Raw genomic sequence first — 19,615 nt, forward strand, 5'->3', positions numbered from 1 at the left:
AGAGAAAATCAAAGAAAATCTTTGGCAGCTGTTACGAGAAACGGAAATTCTACAGCATATTAGAAAATGTAATTATTATACAAGAAAAACTGAAAAGTTGTGATCCTTGTACTTCTGGCAGTGAATCTATGCACAACTACTGTTCAAGGCACACACATAACATGCATATGCAGCAGACACACACAGCACTATTTCAAAAAGGCATACTTGAGCCTAGCATTAAACTGTATAATGCACTACTGAGATACACACAAATAATAATGAACAAATTCAAGTAATCTGTATAAGATTAATTGATTGAGATATGTTTCCATGCTGCATTTGGGTATTTCCAGTAACGAAACTGTACCACTATTTGATGTTATATGCATTCGATGGTATATCTGTAAATGGTTCTCAACAGTACAGAGCTATTTAACATTGTTTCTTGTTGGAAAAAATGTTCAGTGTAAGAAATGTAGGTGTACTGAAGACACAACAAACACAATTATGTTGACAAAAATGACATTAGACTTACTTCAGTATTTTCTTTTATGAATAAAACAGTTTAGGTCACATTGTTATTCAACTGTTTCTGGCCAAATAAGGCCACCTTCAAATGGAAAGCAACAATAAATTTGAATGGTTTGAAAGTTACCACCCGTTTGCTTATCTACCTAAATAAAGATAACCAATCTTAACTGCTTCTTTCAGCCCTCCATCAAGTCCTCTAATTTAAAACAATTGCATCATACCATCCTCAAGACAAGAATAATTATTTTAAATAGAAATCACAGGTCCTTCTAACAGCTGTAAAGACCCAGCATTCATTCACAAGGTTGTTGAACTGTAGGGAAACCAATAGCAGAAGATAGGCAACTTTATATAAACTTAGAAAATTATGGCAGACTAACTGTTAAAAGGGCTTTGTGATATATATTAAAAGCAACAGGGTTTTATGAATCTTCCTTAACACTCTGAGGACTGGGCAGCTATGGTGTGGCTCAACTGGTTTATACTGCACATTTTTGCAGTTATTCTGAATTTTATTTATATGGTGCTACTGGCACTTAGATCAATTTACTGCATTTCAAAGATGGGTCCTTCATCTATACATAGCTGCCAAGGAACATAGATGCCCATTAGTGAAAACTGAAGCTGGAGTCAATTTAGGGAAAAGTCTTCCACTGGCTGTATTTACCACCTTTATTTTGAAAGCCTCTGCCAATTCATAATGAATTCAACTAGATATTTGTTAGTAGGCTTCAACTTTTTGTATAATACATACGAATTTCTCACCACCACTTTATTTGCATCCTCTCAAAAGGGTATAGCCATTAGCTGGTCACTGTGGTCTACACCAACCTTGTTTTTATTGTACTCCAAAATACAACTAGGTTTCATTTTCTCGGTAATTCCTAAGTTTGTTCTAACACTGACATTAGATGCTGTCATTTTGTGTTTTGTTGTCAAAATAAATACATACCTACTGTCTTTCCATACATACCTACTGTCTTTCCATCTTCCAAACAGCATATGGTCTCATCTACAAAATGGAAGTCCCCCCCCCCCCCTTCCCCCCGTCTCTGGGCTATTAGATCTTTAGCTAGTCCTTTTTTCACTGTTGTACCCACTGCCTTAGTTTTGTTTTTCCACAAATGATCAAGTAGATCAGGGCTAGTGTAAAATCAATCCATGGCCTTTACCATAGTAACTTTCATACAGTCTGTTTACTACATGCAAAATGACATCATTAGCATTTACCTGACTACCATAACATATTTCACAATTCAAATTGCATCAACTTTCACTTAACATAAAAAATTATGCCATACATGTTAGGCCTATTTTTCAAGTAGACCCTGAAACTAAATCTCTGCAAAAAGGGCAAATTCCTTTATTTATAGTGAGATTTTCTCCTGGTTTGTATGCTCATTCACTTTTTGCCACATATATATCAAACATGGGTCTCACCATATGAACAGGATTGTGCCCTTCTTGACCTTTTGAAATAAACATTCCACTATCTACGTGATGTAGCATTTACAGAACTTATAGAAAATGATCTCTTGATAAACTCCTACCTGCAAAGTAGGTTTGTAATATGGGATTCGTAGACCTATAGTTTGTTAACTTCGGTTTTGTAGCAGGGCACATACACTATGTGATCAAAAGTATCTCGACAACAGGATGAAAATGGCTTACAAGTTTGTGGTGCCCTCCATTGGTAATACTGGAATTCGATATGGTGTTGGCCCACCCTTAGCCTTGATGACAGCTTCCACTCTCACAGGCCTACATTCAGTCAGGTCCTGGAAGGTTTCTTGCGGAATGGCAGCTCATTCTTCATGGAGTGCTGCACTGAGGAGAGGTATCGATGTCGGTCAGTGAGGCCTGGCACGAAGTCAGCGTTCCAGAACATCCCAAGGGTATTCTATAGGATTCATTTCAGGACTCTGTGCAGGCCAGTCCATTATAGGGATGTTATCATCGTGTAACTACTCTGCCACAGGCAGTGCATTATGAACAGGTGCTTGATTGTGTTGAAGGATGCAATTGCCATCTCCGAATTGCTCTTCAACAAGGGAAGCAAGAAGGTGCTTAAAACATCAATGAAGGCCTGTGCTGTGATAGTGCCACGCAAAACAACAAGGGGTGCAAGCCCCCTCCATTGAAAAACACGACCACACCATAACACCACCACCTCCGAATTTTACTGTTGGCACTACACATGCTGGCATTCACTGGGCATTTGCCATACCCACCCTGCCATCGGATCATCACATTGTGTACTGCGATTCATCACTCCACATAACATTTTTCCACTGTTCAATCATTCAATGTTTATGCTCCTTACACCGAGCGAGGTGTCATTTGGCATTTACCGGCATGATGTGTGGCTTATGAGCAGCCGCTCGATTGTGAAATCCAAGTTTTCTCACCTCCCGCCTAACTGTCATAGTACTTGCAGTGGATCCTGATGCAGTTTGGATTTCCTGTGTGATGGTCTGGATAGATGTCTGCCTATTACACATTATATAACTGTCTTCAACTGTTGGCGGTCTCTGTCAGTCAACAGACGTGGTCGGCCTGTACGCTTTTGTGCTGTATGTGTTCCTTCACGTTTCCACTTCACTATCACATCAGAAACAGTGGACATAGGGATGTTTAGGAGTGTGGAAATCTCGCGTACAGACTTATGACACAAGTGACACCCAATCACCTGACCACGTTCGAAGTCTGTGAGTTCTACTGAGCGCCCCATTCTGCTCTCTCAGCACCCCATTCTGCTCTCTCACAATGTCTATTGACTACTGAAGTTGCTGATATGGAGTACCTGGCAGTAGGTAGCAGCACAATGCACCTAATATGAAAAATGTAAGTTTTTGGGGGTGTCCAAATACTTTTGATCACGTAGTGTATGTAAAATCGCACCAAAAAACTTATACAGTTGACTAAGTTTCACAGTACTCCACTAATGCCAAACTGGGTATGGAATCAGGTTCCCTGTTGCAGTTAGCTTGTCAATAGTGGTTCTAGCTTAGTGGTTTGTCTCTCTTTTATCATCTCCAGCAGTTCTTCATCAAAGAAGTAGCCAAAAAATTAAACACAGAAAAGATTTTGTCAATTTGAAATTGAATTGCATGCAGTTCTTCAAAAACTGGAAGCTGCAGAATGATAGTGTCATCATCTGTCCACTGCCCAGTCGAAAGAGGCTGAGTGATAGGTTGAGACAGAGGGACCTAGAAAACATCATTCTTGTGAAACATAACTAGTTCTTTACTCACACAAAGTGTTGAGTGCTATTGCCAAGGGATTTCAAATTCATTACATATTTCTAGATTTCCAGATGGCTTTTGACACTGCACCTCCCAAGCGTTTAGTAGTCAAATTGCATGTTTATGGAATATCATTTCAGTTTTGTGATTGGATTCGTGATTTCCTGTTAGAGCGGTCACAGTTTGTGGTAACTGATGGAAAATCATTGAGTAAAACAGAAGTCCCCAAGGTAACGTTATAGGCCCTCTGCTGTACCTTAAACAACTTAGAAGACAATCTGAGCAGCTGTCTTAGGTTTTTGCAGATGAACTGTCGTTTATCATATATTAAAATCATTATAAGGTCAATACAAATTGCAAAATGATTTAGAGAAAATATCAGTACAGTGCAAAAATTGGCAATTGACCCTAAATAATGAAAAGTGTGAGGTCATCCACAAGAGTGCTAAAGGTAATCCATTAAACTTTGGTTACATGATAAATCAGTCACATCTATGGCCGTAAATTCAAAAATACCTAGGAATTACAATTGTAAACAACTTAAATTGAAAAAAAACACATAGGAAATGTTGTGGGGAAGGTGAAACTAAAGACTGTGTTTTATTGGCAGAACTCTTAGATGCCTACACTAGGTTTGTTTGTCCTCTTTTGGAGTACTGCTGCACGGTGTGGGATACTTACCAGATAGGATTAATAGAGTATATCGAGAAAGTTCAAAGAAGAACAGAACGTTTTGTATTATAGAGAGGTAGGGGAGAGTGTCACCGACATGATACAAGATTTGGGGTGGACATCATTGAACAAAGGCATTTTTCATTGCGGTGGAATCTTCTCATGAAATTTCAATCCTCAGCTATCTCCTCCAAATGGGAAAATATTTTATTGACGCCGACCTACACAGGGACAAATGGTCATCATAATAAAATAAGGGAAATCAGAGCTCCTACGGAAAGATATAGGTGTTTGATTTTTCTGTGCACTGTTCAGGGTTGGAATATTAGAGAATTATTGTAAAGGGGGTTTGATGAACCTTTTGCCAGGCACTTAAGTGTGATTTATAGAGTATTCATGTAGATGAAAATAATGTAGCTGTAGAACCCTGATACAGCATCAACATCAGCAGTTTCATCTTGAGGGCTCACTGACACTTCATCATCAGAAATTCCTTCTTCTTCTAAAACATAAATCATAAAAAATTAGCTTTGTTTAGTTCAACTGACAGTACATACAGTTACAGAAAAAATATAGTGAAACACATAGCTTCCATCACTGCCTTCAAAACCAGAAATTTGTTCATCGAGCTCTGAACCACTATAGTCCAACAAAAACTCTATCTCATCATCATGTACGGCCGCCTTGACAAAGTGTGAAGCTGACAACGGAGGCAACAATTGAGGCATTATGCTCTGCTTGTGACCTTGTGAATCGCTGTGTGTGGCAACAAGATGAATCGGCATGCCACGAAACAAGAAACTTTCCTTTCTCACCAAAATGAGGGGCAGGTGCTGACAACTGTATTTTTTCATGATAGTGTAAATGTAGTATAATACCTTTACACAGACAACAGACATAAAACAAATGTTGGAATATATTTACAAAGCTGAGAAATGGTTGATGTAGGTCCTGTGTTGCTCAACTTTTGGAGTAAATTCATGTGACATAGGGGGTACATTGCTCGTCTCCAAAGTGTTAATAAACATTTTATCTTGCAAATACACTTCTCAGGTTTTCTGCTGGATTGTATTGTGTAAATCACACAATATTTCATCAATGCAACTGCTCGACATCTTCAGGTGGTAATAGTTGCTGCTGCCATTGCTGCGAGGTGCCTTGCAGCAGTGGCAACAGCAACTACTGCCACCTGAAGATGTCAAGCGGTTGTATCGATGAACTATTGTGTGATTTACACAGTAACATTTGGCAGCAAACCTGAGAAGTGTATTTGCAACTGATCCACTGGGAAAGCATGAAAACTCACAATATTTTGTCTGGTTTACACTTGGACAAGTAGGGGCTAAGCTAGCCTCAGTAACACCCTTAGACATTCCTAGCCCTTCCAGACAGCTGGTAAGACAGTCTTTTAGCAAATAGTGTTACTGGCTTCCATGTTTAAATAAACTATACAGTGTTTCCTTCAATGCTGTACCTTCGACAGTGAGCACTGGGGTCTCTCTGCACTCCAGCAGCCCAGGCGGAACTGTCACCTGTTTCTTTCTGGCTAATTCCAACTCATCGAGCTACAATCCGCATTGCCTGACTCCAGCTCAAAACCAACTTACCTCATTGCCTTCACAGCTCTTGTACCACAACATATATTTTTGTCCTCTTCCCTCTTTTGATTGGTTGTCATAGTTACACCCGTCCCTCCTATCCCACTGCTTTGCATGCTCCTCCCGGATGGATTTCCCAGTATAACTGTGGTCCGGAACCACAGCTATCACTGTTAACAGGAAGTTGCCGACACACATCCGTCATGTGTCTGAGAAATAGCCTCACAGTTCCCAGAGCTGCTATGGTTCCATAACTACCCCAGCTGTCACATAGGTACGGTGACAAATACATGTGAGAATAAGCTAAATCTGCTGTGTTGAGCATTCCCAGAGTACTTGCCCCTGAGCATGAGGATGTCTGGCCTCCCTGCTTCCCAAGGATGCAGTACTACATTTCTCTTACTTGCTATTTTGCCAGAACCTGTTATCCAGGGGGAGATTCCTTTTGCGTCCAAGGTAGCTGGCTTCTCACTTTCCAGTGTGACCAGCATGGAACTTAATTATATTTCTAGACCAAAGACTAGAGTAGACTAGATGAGTGGTCACAGATTACAAGGACACCACCTGATAACACCAGAGGTAGCAGCCGTCCTCTTTTTAGATCTGAAGATAACACGATTTGACAGAAATCGGTGATAACAGTTAAATAAAAAAAAGGATGTAGAACGTGATTCAGCAGAAATCGGTGCTAACTGTTAAATAAAAACAAGATGTAGACTGTGTTCTACATAAAATAAAATGAAATCATTAATTTCTCCTGTGACACAATGCCAACTTCATTTATTGCCTAACATGTACTGACACAACTAAAACAATATTTCATTGATATCAGTGCCATCTCTGTGCCAGTTTGATATATTCTCACCGTAATATTGTACATATATTTTTACATGTTTGTGATACAGCAATTTAAAGTTCTTTGAATTGTAAAATTCAGGAATTAAAAGTACTTCCTAACTTCCAGTTATACTACTATTTGTTACTAAAATTGTTTTCTTCTATTGCAGTTTAAGATGGGACACCCGGCAGCTGCTTCATGCTTCGGGGGATAGACGCACTTCATTTTCTGCATCATTCTTTCATAGCTCTTGCATTAATGTTCTTGTCAGTAGTGTTCTTACAAGGCCTGTGTTACGCTCCTGAACAAGAAAAGCTTATGTCATTCCTAAAGAAGAAGTAGTAATTTGGACTGGAATTTTGATACTTTACTCATTGAATTAATCTTTTTACTTTTCATATTAGTGCAAACAGAATTGACATTATACACTCGTGTAAGAATTTCCTCAGAAATAAAGTATTTTTTGAGCATGAGCCCAAGGTATACAGAATTACACCATGATCAGATTGAATAAAGGTGCATTAGTTTTGACCTTTAACATATTTAGAGAGGAGTGAAATGTAATATAATGTTACACCTCTTTCTTTCCCCCATCAAGTTCAGCATTTTTTGTCTCAATAACCCACACATTGTAAATTTTATAACTTTTAACAGGCACTAAAGTATTTTTTAAATGCCATACACAGCAAAACATAAATGTAAACTTGCAAAATATTTTTGAGAAGTTTTTCCTACTTATTTTTGCATCTCATAATCATACAATTATTTCTTCCACTGCAAAAAAATATCACTGTTAAAATGTTAGGGATATGGCTGCTTTTGTATCCAATCAGAAAAAAGCGCAGCTGACAAAATGTAATAATTATACAATGCAGCTACTTTAATTGATGGTACCAAAAAAGGAAAAAAATTTGATGAAGTATGAAATAAGTACTCAAAATTTTTGCTTCTCAATAACACCAGAAACAACAAAGAAAAAGTAGCCAGTCCTGCTCTATATGTGAATGTATAGTTCATGTGCTTGCTAACATTTTAATTAGTGTTGTTCAACAAACTGTGTTAAAACTGGTAATTGTAAAGCAGTAGAATAATTGGCTAACTATGGCATGTATAAATTGGAGAAATAAATAAACTGAGATGTAGATTGATTTATACTTTATCATCATATAAAAATGAAATATAAACCTGTGAAAGTAGACTACTTGCCTAATACACAAACACTAGCTGATAGCAATACTGAAAATTAAATGTGGGTTGTAAGTTTTGAGCTTTACACACCTTCAAGAAGTAAAAGGCTCATAGAGAATGAAAGAGAAATATAATTAGTTTTTACAAAAACAATCAGATAAAACATTTTTGGTACAAATCACTTATTGGTACTGGTTTTCAAAATATCCATCTCATAAGTTAATAGACATTTTGCATGTCTCTGAACCAATTCCATGACATGCGTACCACAAAACTAACTGTGTGGGAATGTTATTACATATTTCTTCCCCCGCACATGTCACATGTAAACAACACTTATCATCAGGATCCTGCAATAATGTTGCTTGAATTCCACATAATATACACTGAAGCACGAAAGAAACTGGCATAGTCATGCGTATTCAAATACAGAGATATGTAAACAGGTAGAATATGGCAGTGTGGTCGGCAATGCCTATATAAGATAACAAGTTTCAAATAACTTCCGGGAATTCAGCCAGGTAACACTTTCAGCGACCGCCGATATTTCGGCGGGAGAACACCCCGCCATTTTCAAGGCAAACTGCAACGGACAGGCGGCGTACATGCAAATTTAATACCTCGGTTCTCGGACCCAAGCAGGAAAGATAACACACACACACTGAACACTAGTGCCACCAAAGATGGCCAAAGTCAGAGCTATCGATAGTGAGACTATGAATTATTTGAAAGTTGTATACGCCAGGAGAAACTCAGGTCTCACAAGATAACAAGTGTCTGTTATATCAGTTACTGCTGCTACAGTAGCAGGTTATCAAGATTTAAGTGAGTTTGAATGCGGTGTTATAGTTGGCGCATGAGCGATGGGACATAGGAATCCCAGAGATAGCAATGAAGTGGGGATTTTCCATAGAAGCATTTCATGAGTGTACTGTGAATATCAGGAATCCAGTAAAACATCAAATCACTGACATTGTTGCGGCCAGAAAAAGATCCTGCAAGAACGGGACCAATGACGACCGAAGAGAATCGTTCAACATGCGCCATAAACAAGTGTCAGCGTGCGAACCATTCAACGAAACATCATCAATATGGGCTTTTGGAGCCGAAAGCCCACTCGTGTACCCTTGATGACTGCACGACAAAACGCTTTATGCCTCGCCTGGGGATGTTAACACCAACATTGGACTGCTGATGACTGGAAACATGTTGCCTAGTCAGACAAGTCTTGTTCCAAATTTTATCGCGTGGATGGTGGTGGAGACTCTTTAATGGTGCAGGGCATGTGCGTTGGAGTGATATGGGACCCCTGATACGTCTAGAAACGAATCTGGCAGGTGACGCGTACATAAGCATCCTATCTGATACCTGCATCCATTCATGTCCATTGTGCATTCCGGTGGACTTGGGCAATTCCAGAAGGACAATGCAGCACCTCACATGACCAGAATTGCTACATAATGGCTCTAGGAATCTCTTGTGAGTTTAAACACTTCTGCTAGCCAACAAACTCCCCAGACACAAACATTATTGAGCATATCTGGGATGTCTTGCAACATGTTGTTCAGAAGAATCTCCACCCCCTTGTACTCTTGAGGATTTATGGATGGCCCTGCAGGATTCATGGCATCAATTCCCTCCAGGACTACTTCAGACATTAGTTGAGTCCATGTCATGTCGTGCTGCAGCACTTCTATGTGCTCACAGGGGCCGTACAAGATATTATGCAGGTGTACCAGTTTCTTCGGCCCTTCAGTGTATTATCCCTCATATGCCAAAACCAGAACTATGCAAAAATGATATTCTGTCTTATGTGCACAGGCAAGTTTCATTTTTCATAATCTTTGTTATGGCAAAGCCTCACGTGTTGCTGTGAGAGAATAAGAAAAAATGTAAGGTCCAATATCACAAAAGTTTAAAAGAAGCAGATTTTCTTATGTCATAACACATGTGGCACAGTCATGATTTTGGTATATTGCTGACTCCTACTGTATAAACCCAGAACAGCTAATATGTTAGATTCATGCTTTTGCCCCGCCATTGAATGCCTTTAAATTGTTGTGCAAGCATATATGTGTTACATATATCATGACTAATTTTCTTATGAGCAATAACAATAGTTTATTTTTTCATTACTTACATCTCTTTATGTGTATCAATGCGCATGAGAGCACTTCAGCTGTTCACTTGTGTGTTCAGCTCATTACAAATGAAAATACAGACAGTAGATCGGATTCATATAACAGAACAGTGAGCGCAGGCCATGCTACTTGCTGTGTATCAGAATAAAGGCACACTTGTGAGTGTTACTTCAGATGATGCAGACCACTGTATCAAGATATAAAATGCTTTCAAGACTGCTGAAAGTTCATACCAATTATGTCAATTTATTGCAAATCCTATCAAAAAGAGAACAAAAGCTCGCTCAACAACGAATACACAAAACACCCTATGGCTTTTCTCTAAGAAAAGGAAAGTGTTTGCCTTGATTTTATTATGTCTGCGTTAGCTGAGACAAGAGATATTGTGAGAAGTATTACTTCAAAATGCTATGATATAATGATAAACAGAGATGTGCAGGCAGTGGTAACATTAAACACTGGCAGTGTGTGGTGATGATAGTATAGGGAAGCATAGGTTAAGTTATCCATTCACTGAATCATGCTTCTGTTGACAGAAGTCATCAAAAAGGTATCTTCATTCAAACTTGTACATTTTGGTACTGTATGACAACTATAAAGCAAAATATAAAAAGGAAAATTTCTAACCAGCATCTTTTCAAAAGATAAGCTAATATGGTAGCACCTTGATAATTCAGCATGCTCGGGGATCTGTTAGTGCTGGATTATCAAATATCTTGTATTACCAAGGTCATTTTTAAAAATCTGGTTTAGTTTTAATGAACAAAAACAAGTAATTCTTAATTTTTGGTGGACGTCGCACATTTGCCATCTGCCATTTTAAGCACACTTTCGTTCCGTTTGGAGCACATATTCACTGTGCATACAAACTCTTTAGTAAGCTGTAGTCTGACAGTCATGCCAGTAGCTGAATAGTAACTGTAGCAGTAGACGACATGCTGCAGACCAGAAACCAGCCCTCCAACTCCCTCATTGGTCACTTCCGTCAAAGGGAGAACTTAGATGGCCACGCTTTCCAGATGCTAGGCATGCTGAGCATTTGTTTGAGCAGTTTCTTTTTCCACTCCTAAGAGGCAACATCCCTGGCCATGCTTTTGGGAGCTAGCCTGCATTTTTTCTATGCTCCCTTCCCGATTTGCTTCTCCTTGAGGTGCTTCTACTGACTAAGATGTACAAAGCCTGATACTGGACACCCAGTTCGTCCTCGTGGTATCAGCAATTGGAATATAGCATGCAATGTAGTGCAGTGTGTGCCAGGGCTACCAGGCTGAATTATTACCATTCTATTCCCAGCCGTTTTGGCACCCTTCGCTGCCAAGCGCACCATTGAAGCGGGTTCCCCACACTGCCAGACAATGTTGAACAAAGGTTGTAAGCCGCCACAGTGCGCCCAGTCCAGACCCTCCTTGATTAAGAGAGATTAGTTTGTTTCGAATGTTACTGTAGTCATTAGCTTTTGGGTTACTATGTTAGAACCAGCCCATGCAGCTCTTCCAGCACGCCCTGTTGTGTATTGCCATTTTTAACTAGCACACCACTTAGGCATGTGCACTCTTTAGGTGTATAGAAGGAAACATAAATCGTTCCTTCAAGCTTATCTTGGTGAAAGAAATATGAGTGTCATAAATATTTCACATTTAATTTTCTGACAGGAGAAGAGGCTGGTGAAGCAAGAAGATTACGACAAACATTTACAGACAAGAGATGTGGCTCAAAAGAAACGCAAAGAAGGCAAAATGCAACCACATAGCTCACTGAGGCAGACAATTGTTACTAATGAGGCATTGTGCCAAAAGGTTCCGATGTTTCTCAAAGGGCATCCAACCTGTGTTGCCAGTTCCCCTGAGACAACTTCTGATGTGTGCCAGAGGTACAACTTAAGATTGTTTAAATCAAAGAAATATGAGTGTCATAAATATTTCACATTTAATTTTCTGACAGGAGAAGAGGCTGGTGAAGCAAGAAAATTACGACAAACATTTACAGACAAGAGATGTGGCTCAAAAGAAACGCAAAGAAGGCAAAATGCAACCACATAGCAATTTAATGTACTGACTATAAGCTTACATCTGTGTTGAACACTTCAAAAGGTTCTTGTGGCCTACCCGAGACTATCAGCAGTATATAATTTAACCATATATTACTTGGGACATCAAGATAGCACTTGTTACTAGCAGAATCACTCACAAACAGAAAAGAGAGCCAGTGGCAATCGCTACATGTGTGAAAATAATGTAGATCAACAGGAAACTGTTACCTTTGCTTCAGTGTGTATCACTTTGTGCAAGTGTACCATGTGCCAGCATACCACCCTGGAGGATGAACACCAACTTCTTGAAGTTAATGGAGGAATCCTGCTCCTTTCATTGTCTGGAATATGTTGTACCATAGTTTCCTCCACTTAAAAAGTGAGTTGAAGAGCGTGCAAAAAATTCCAGTGCACATTTCACTTTAACTGAAATAAAGCTGTTTCAGTGTTTTATAAAACAGATTTTGAAGGAGTAACCTTGTAAAAAGGGGTGACCTTTGCCACATCTGTCTGCTTCAAGGCAGTCCTGATACCAACAGAAAATTCTGCTGACAATGCAGAGATGATTCCAAGCGAGTATGATGAATATGACAGCACTTTGTTGAGTGATGAAAATGGGTGGAATGAGTTGATTGGAGTGTACTTTCATTGAGGTTAAAAGAATTATGAGAATTCAATTTTTGGTTGTTGGCTGAATCTTTTGCTTGTAGTCACTCTCGATTTTTCGAACTACAAAGAAATTGAAACTAGCACTCAGGACACGTTAATGTTTGGTATGTATGTGAAAATCCAACAAGTCTTTCTCATGCAAGTTTACAAGACACCCAAAGGGGAGAGTATGGTTATATCCCCTATCCTAAAATTTTTAAGTGCCCAAACAATAAATCAAATGTAAAACAATTCCTTAAACTGCCACCATTGGTTTTTAAAATGCTGTCAAATATTCAGTCTGTATCTCAAAGCAACTAAAACACATATTCCATCATTTTGGCACAAATTGGACAATTATATATACGTTGTGGTAAGGCCTGTATGTCTGACTGTATGTATGAAGTGAATTACTTTAGTGGAAGGCATAGCGTATAGCAGAGAGAATGCGCAGTCAACAAGCACTTGAACAAGCCTGAATCTGTTTCTGAACTTTCAGACAATGATCTCCTTTGGAGCTGACTAATATAAAACATGCACGGATACAGTGTGCTGGATGACTACATTTCCTGGCACTGCAGCCTGATTCCATTAAGTTGTAGAGCTAGCACAATGCTGTTATTCACAATGTGCAGCCATTCCAGTTATTAATTACAGTTACTAGTTTTTACACTATGAACAATCATTAGCACAAGTCTACAGGCCAGCATGCACAGTTACAGTGGCAAATAACTTGTTCTATTGTGGCACAAAACAATGTTCTTATTTATACAAAAATATCACAGGTCTCTATTTTCATGACATAGCTCAAATTCACCAAAGTCCTTTGGTAATCTGTTAAAGATGATTATAATTTGGTGGTTCATTTACTTCAGTTAACCGTAACTTTTAATACAATACCAGAATGAAAACTAGTCACATATACAGAATCAGAACACTTAAAATGGTAATATGAATAATAAATTTAAGTAAAATTTGGTCTAAACAAGAACCTCAAATTTCCTAGTGCTACATGTCACCTGGTAAACTTACTGAAAATAAGATGAAATTAAGTGAAAAAAATGGTTACTTTTGGGTATAGAAAAACATAACAGATGGAAAGAAGCTCCCTACTTTATCACAGCTTCTCTTTAATTATTTTTCTTATCACCTCATTCCTTAGTTCATCCATTTTAGTTAGCTCTGTTCTGCTCATTTTATTTTTCAACTCACAACGTGTATCCTGGCTTTTCTTCATTACCCATTTCGTATGTGTTTGGGTCAGAGCATAATATACTTGGAACAATGCTCATTTATGGTTTTGGAAGTACACTGTTGCTCCAGACCAAGCTTCTTACACTGCTTGACTTCCCCTTCCACTACTCTCCTTATCATTCCTCCCACTGTCTTCTTTTACACTCCCCAGTTACTTGAAGCTTTCCTTTCTTTAGTACTTGCTCTTCAATACTTAAGCTGCTACTCTTATCTTATTCTTCATTCACACTATCACTTAACCCTTCTTTGCGGGAAATCTCAATCTGTAATTTTTCCCCCAATATGCTTAGCCTTTCTTGTAAGTTTTTGTCTCCATTTCCCCACAATCATCAGCAAACCCCATTGTTTTATTTTCATCGCTTATTCACACTGCCACTCCTGCCATTATCTCATGTGTAACACAGATGAAAAGTAAAGGGAATAGTGCACTCTTTTGCTGCAGCCTATGTTTTCTGATCTAACTGGTTATGTCTTCTCTTCTCCCACTTTTACACAATTCACACGCCATTCATGCATTTCCTTTATTCTTCTCAGCCTGTTTTCCAATTCCCTTTGGCCGAAGGGTTTCCCAAATCTTGCTTCTCTTCACATTATCATAAGCCTTCTCAGTATCTAGGAACCCCATTATTACATCCTTACCATATTTGTAGTCTCTCTCTTGGAGCTGCCAAATACTAAAAGTTAGACCCACTATGGACCTTGCTGGCCTAAACCCATACTGCTCGTCTTAGTCATCCTAGTATATTCTGTAACCTCTTTTTCCAGACTCTTCCCAAAATACCTTTGAAGCATGACACAGCAAAGAATTTGCCTATAATTTTGGTACAGTTTCCTGCATTCCTCCTCAAATTTTGGCACTATGATTCACTTTATCAGGTCCTCACATGCCCTTTCTTCCCATACTGTTCTCACAACTTGATCGAGCCATTGCACTCCAACAATGTCAGATGCTCTCACCACCATCACACTTACATCATCCAGTCGAAGGACTTTTTCTCCATTCATGGATTTTATCACTCCCTCTACTTCTGTGCAAGTTAACTCCATCTTGGCACTGCCTGCAAGAACCCAGAAATATTTTTAAACACGAAAACTTCTCAGAACACATGGAATGCAATTAAAACACAATTTTCTTTGTAATGTAAAAATGTTTGTTTGTAGACCTCATTCGACTGTTTTCGTGGCAATCTGTGGTTCATTCAGACCTAGTAGGGAGACAGATGTAGAGCAGTTTGTAGGCTTTTTCAGGAAGTGGTTAGGAGAACACAAGCACTCACTCGCTACCTGGGAAGTGAGCACTCATGGTAAAAGAGGGCAATCAGACATCATTATGTAGTGCAGACAAAGTGCAAACCGTGCACTGTCTTCAGAGGAATGGCCATTTGTTATGTTTGCTGTAGGCTTAGATGCGGTACATACTTACAGCACAGTGCTTAAGATAAATCTCTTTGTGGAGTAGACAGCTAGGAAATGGGAACACTGCTCATATCTCTTGGCCGTCACCTTTAACGAGGAGAACAGAGCAGAATTTTGTATAATATTAAAATATACCATACAAATTTGAGATAGGTCAAGGACTTTCTGAAGTTAAATGAAGAGTATGATCAGGACCAGTTTAAGGCCCAAGCGACACAAACGACCACTTGGGGCACCAAGCTGAGAAGCACGATTTGTAGACACTGTAAAAGGGGTAAAAGGGTAAAAGGGGAGGGGGGCAAATGACAGACTGCTTGTGTAGAAAAATGTTCTCAAACCGGCACTGAGCATAATGTCTTTTTACTTCCCTTATCAGCAGATCCAATCCCAAAGAAAGCAGGTGTTGACAGATGTGAAAATTACCGAACTATCAGTTTAATAAGTCACAGCTGCAACATACTAACACGAACTCTTTACAGACAGATGGAAAAACTGGTAGAAGAAAAACTGGGAAGATCAGTTTGGATTCCGTAAACCTACATTTCTAGCATTTGTAGATTTATAGAAAGCTTTTGACAATGTCACTGGAATACTCTCTTTCAAATTCTGAAGGTGGCAGGGGTAAAATACAGGGAGCGAAAGGCTATTTACAATTTGTACAGAAACCAGATGGCAGTTATGAGAGTCGAGGGACATGAAAGGGAAGCAGTTGTTGGGAAGGGAGTAAGACAGGGTTGTAGCCTCTCCCCGATGTTACTCAATCTGTATATTGAGCAAGCAGTAAGGAAACAAAAGAAAAATTCGGAATAGTTATTGAAATCCATGGAGAAGAAATAAAAACTTTGAGGTTCGCCGATGATATTGTAATTCTGTCAGAGGCAGCAAAGGACTTGGAAGAGCAGTTGAACGGAATGGACAGTCTCTTGAAAGGAGGATATAAGATTAACATCAACAGCAGCAAAACAAGGATAATGGAATGTAGTCGAATTAAGTCGGGTGATTCTGAAGGAATTAAATTAGGAAATGAGACACTTAAAGTAGTAAAGGGGTTTTGCTGTTTGGGAAGTAAAATAACTGATGATGGTCAAAGTACATTGGATATAAAATGTAGACTGGCAATGGCAAGGAAAGCGTTTCTGAAGAAGAGTATTGATTTAAGTGTCAGGAAGTCGTTTCTGAAAGTATTTGTATGGAGTGTAGCCATGTATGGAAGTGAAACATGGACGATAAACAGTTTAGACAAGAAGAGAATAGAAGCTTTTGAAATGTGGTGCTACAGAAGAATGCTGAAGATTAGATGGGTAGATCACATAACTAATGAGGAGGTATTGAATAGAATTGGGGAGGAGTTTGTGGCACAACTTGACTAGAAGAAGGGATCGGTTGGTAGGACATGTTCTGAGGCATCAAGGGATCACCAATTTAGTACTGGCGGGTAGCATGGAGGGTAAAAATCGTAGAGGGAGACCAAGAGATGAATACACTAAGCAGATTCAGAAGGATGTAGGCTGCAGTAGGTACTGGGAGATGAAGAAGCTTGCACAGGATAGAGTAGTATGGAGAGCTGCATCAAACCAGTCTCAGGATTGAAGACCACAACAACAACAACAACAACAACAACAACAACATCAGCAGATGCTGACAATGTGGAAACTGAGCTGCTATTAGAACTTGTAGACAAGCAGTATGATAGGCGTTGCATGATAAGTTTCATGACAAATTAGTTTTGTATATTTTTATAAAATTCTCCTCAACATAAATTTCCACAACTTTACAAGTTTGCAGCTACAATGTCAAAGTTTGGGTCAACATACTTGTGTGTCAGCAACTTTTTTCCACACTGAAGAAAATGAAATGTATCCACAGAAGCTCGCCGATAGACTTCCACCCGAAAGCTTGCCTTTGAATTAGCAGCGCATAGAAAATTGTACCAGATATTGATGATTTAGTTAAACGTAAAATGTGTGATATCCATTCTGTATGTTTAATGCATAAATAAAGTGTCCATGAAGTACAAGTTGATGTCAATTAAATTTCGTCTGAAAATAGCATTCACTATAAGGCTACATCAATCGTAAGAAATATCGTGTTTCATACTTCACTGCCCCATGTTCTTTGCTTCATCAGAATATCAAAAGAAATACAAGTTTAATTTCATAGTCATTTCTCATCAATGCAACTGTCTTAGAAAATTAATTTGCCACTAAATGGATTAATGAGCCACCATGATGCGATACATCTCTGTAGAACATAACATTAGCAGCTGCAGAATTAGACTTGTTGACAGCACATTCCCTTTGGGGTTACCTTTTTCCATTTCATCCTTCCCCTACCCTTCCCTTCCCTTCGCCCTCACTTCTTGCCATTAGCCAACTGGTTTCTCATTGCAGCAGTGTGAGTGCGAGCCAGTTCATAGATGTACCATACACTGGAGAACACACCTGATTTGTACCATGGTCTTAGTCATGCAGTCATTACAACAAATCTAGAAATTTTAGGTCCCACTAACTGTGATGCATGATTCAGGTTTTTCAGCCACAAAACAGACTGACAATCATGCAAGCAGTGTTGCAATATGCAGTAAAGATATTAATAATATTGTGATCTCTGGAAATGTTGCTTAATATTTAAGATATTGCCCATTCATTATCACACGGTAACAAATACAAGTCAATCAATTTTGCACTTTCACTTTTATCCAAAGATGCAGATGCATATCTCCATGGCACTCTTGTGAACTTGTTGTGTTATCAAGTTATTACGTCTAAAGGATAGATGAAGCACAATATAATACTGTTATTAATTATCTTTGGGTGATAAAAAATCTTTACTTTTTTGAAAATTAATAGTAAAAATGTCTTGTGTATGTATAATACACCAGGGGACTCTTACAACCAGAGAAGATTTTACCACACAGTAAGTCATACATGCATCAAGATCAAGCATGCTTGAAATTACTCCACGCACACACACACACACACACACACACACACACACACACACACACACACACACACACTTTCATGTACTTAGACAAGTGTTTGTTTCTTAAACCACATTTTATTTATAAATGGTACAACAATGGTGGAAGTAGGCATTTTCAATACTGTGAACTTATTTCAAGCCATACTTTTGTTCGAATGACACACTTTACAACAATTACAAACTACAATTTGGAACAAGGAATAAAAATTGAGAAAAAATGGTATTTCTCAAGCAACATTAATACTCAGGGTACATATGTGAAAATTTCAGAGTATTAAACCTCTTACAACAAATCTAAAATGTGTATGAACAATCAACATTTAACACAAATGGCATATAATCTCATTTATAACATAAACGTGCACAGTGCAATACTTATACACCTATTTTGAACCAGTCTGTATACAACAGTAATGAGAATTGGATGGAATTCCTGTTTCAATTAGAGGCCAGAGAATATAAAAATTAAAATGCAACTTCTTCATTTTATTTACAACATTTTAAGTGCACTTATTAGAAGTTACTGCACCACTACTTTTTAACAATTTCTTTTATGTCATCTGTGCCTCTTACGATTTACAGTAGTAAAAAGTCCGCAGAAAAATTACACAGTGGTTTCTGGAATAAAATATGCTGAGTATTACCGTTTCTTGAGACTTTTCACAATCATTCATCAGTTTGCTCAAGAAAAAATGAGTCTCACTGCAATGCAGTGAGTATAATGAAGGCACAATTCCATTATAAACAAAATTCATTGTAATCTTGAAAAACATGGTTCTGACAGATTGCAACTGCGAAAACATTATGTACACTATAAATTTAACATACGGCTATACAGAAATATTTTTTTAAAAAAGTATGGATATCTCCAACAAGAGATAATAAAACAAGGAAACAAATACACAGAAGATGTTAATCAACAGGCAATGGATCACTATTCGTTTATTCAGTTCTCTATCACTATGCAACAGGAACTAACAACAATTAGTTTTCTAACAACTAAGACACATTTTTAAAGTCTGGTAGTCCAGACCAACAGTCTTGCTTCCATTTCACAAATTAAAATATTTCTCGGACTAGTGCAAATG

At 38.5% G+C, this 19,615-nt stretch overlaps 1 protein-coding gene across 2 annotated transcripts in view; it reads left to right on the forward strand.

The window, feature by feature from the left end:
• The window catches only part of LOC124775091, a 136,092-nt gene extending 128,084 nt beyond the window's left edge, over positions 1–8,008 (forward strand). For both annotated transcript variants that reach the window (XR_007015594.1, XM_047249910.1), the window contains one exon: positions 7,036–8,008. Coding sequence is in view for 1 of the 2 variants with exons in the window: in XM_047249910.1 (XP_047105866.1) it covers positions 7,036–7,040 (5 nt within the window). In the remaining variant the exon portion in view is untranslated. The remainder of the gene's footprint in view (positions 1–7,035) is intronic.
• Positions 8,009–19,615: the final 11,607 nt, after the last annotated feature.

Source organism: Schistocerca piceifrons, chromosome 1, assembly GCF_021461385.2.
Source record: "Schistocerca piceifrons isolate TAMUIC-IGC-003096 chromosome 1, iqSchPice1.1, whole genome shotgun sequence".
In the NCBI taxonomy this organism is placed as follows: Eukaryota; Metazoa; Arthropoda; class Insecta; order Orthoptera; family Acrididae; genus Schistocerca; species Schistocerca piceifrons.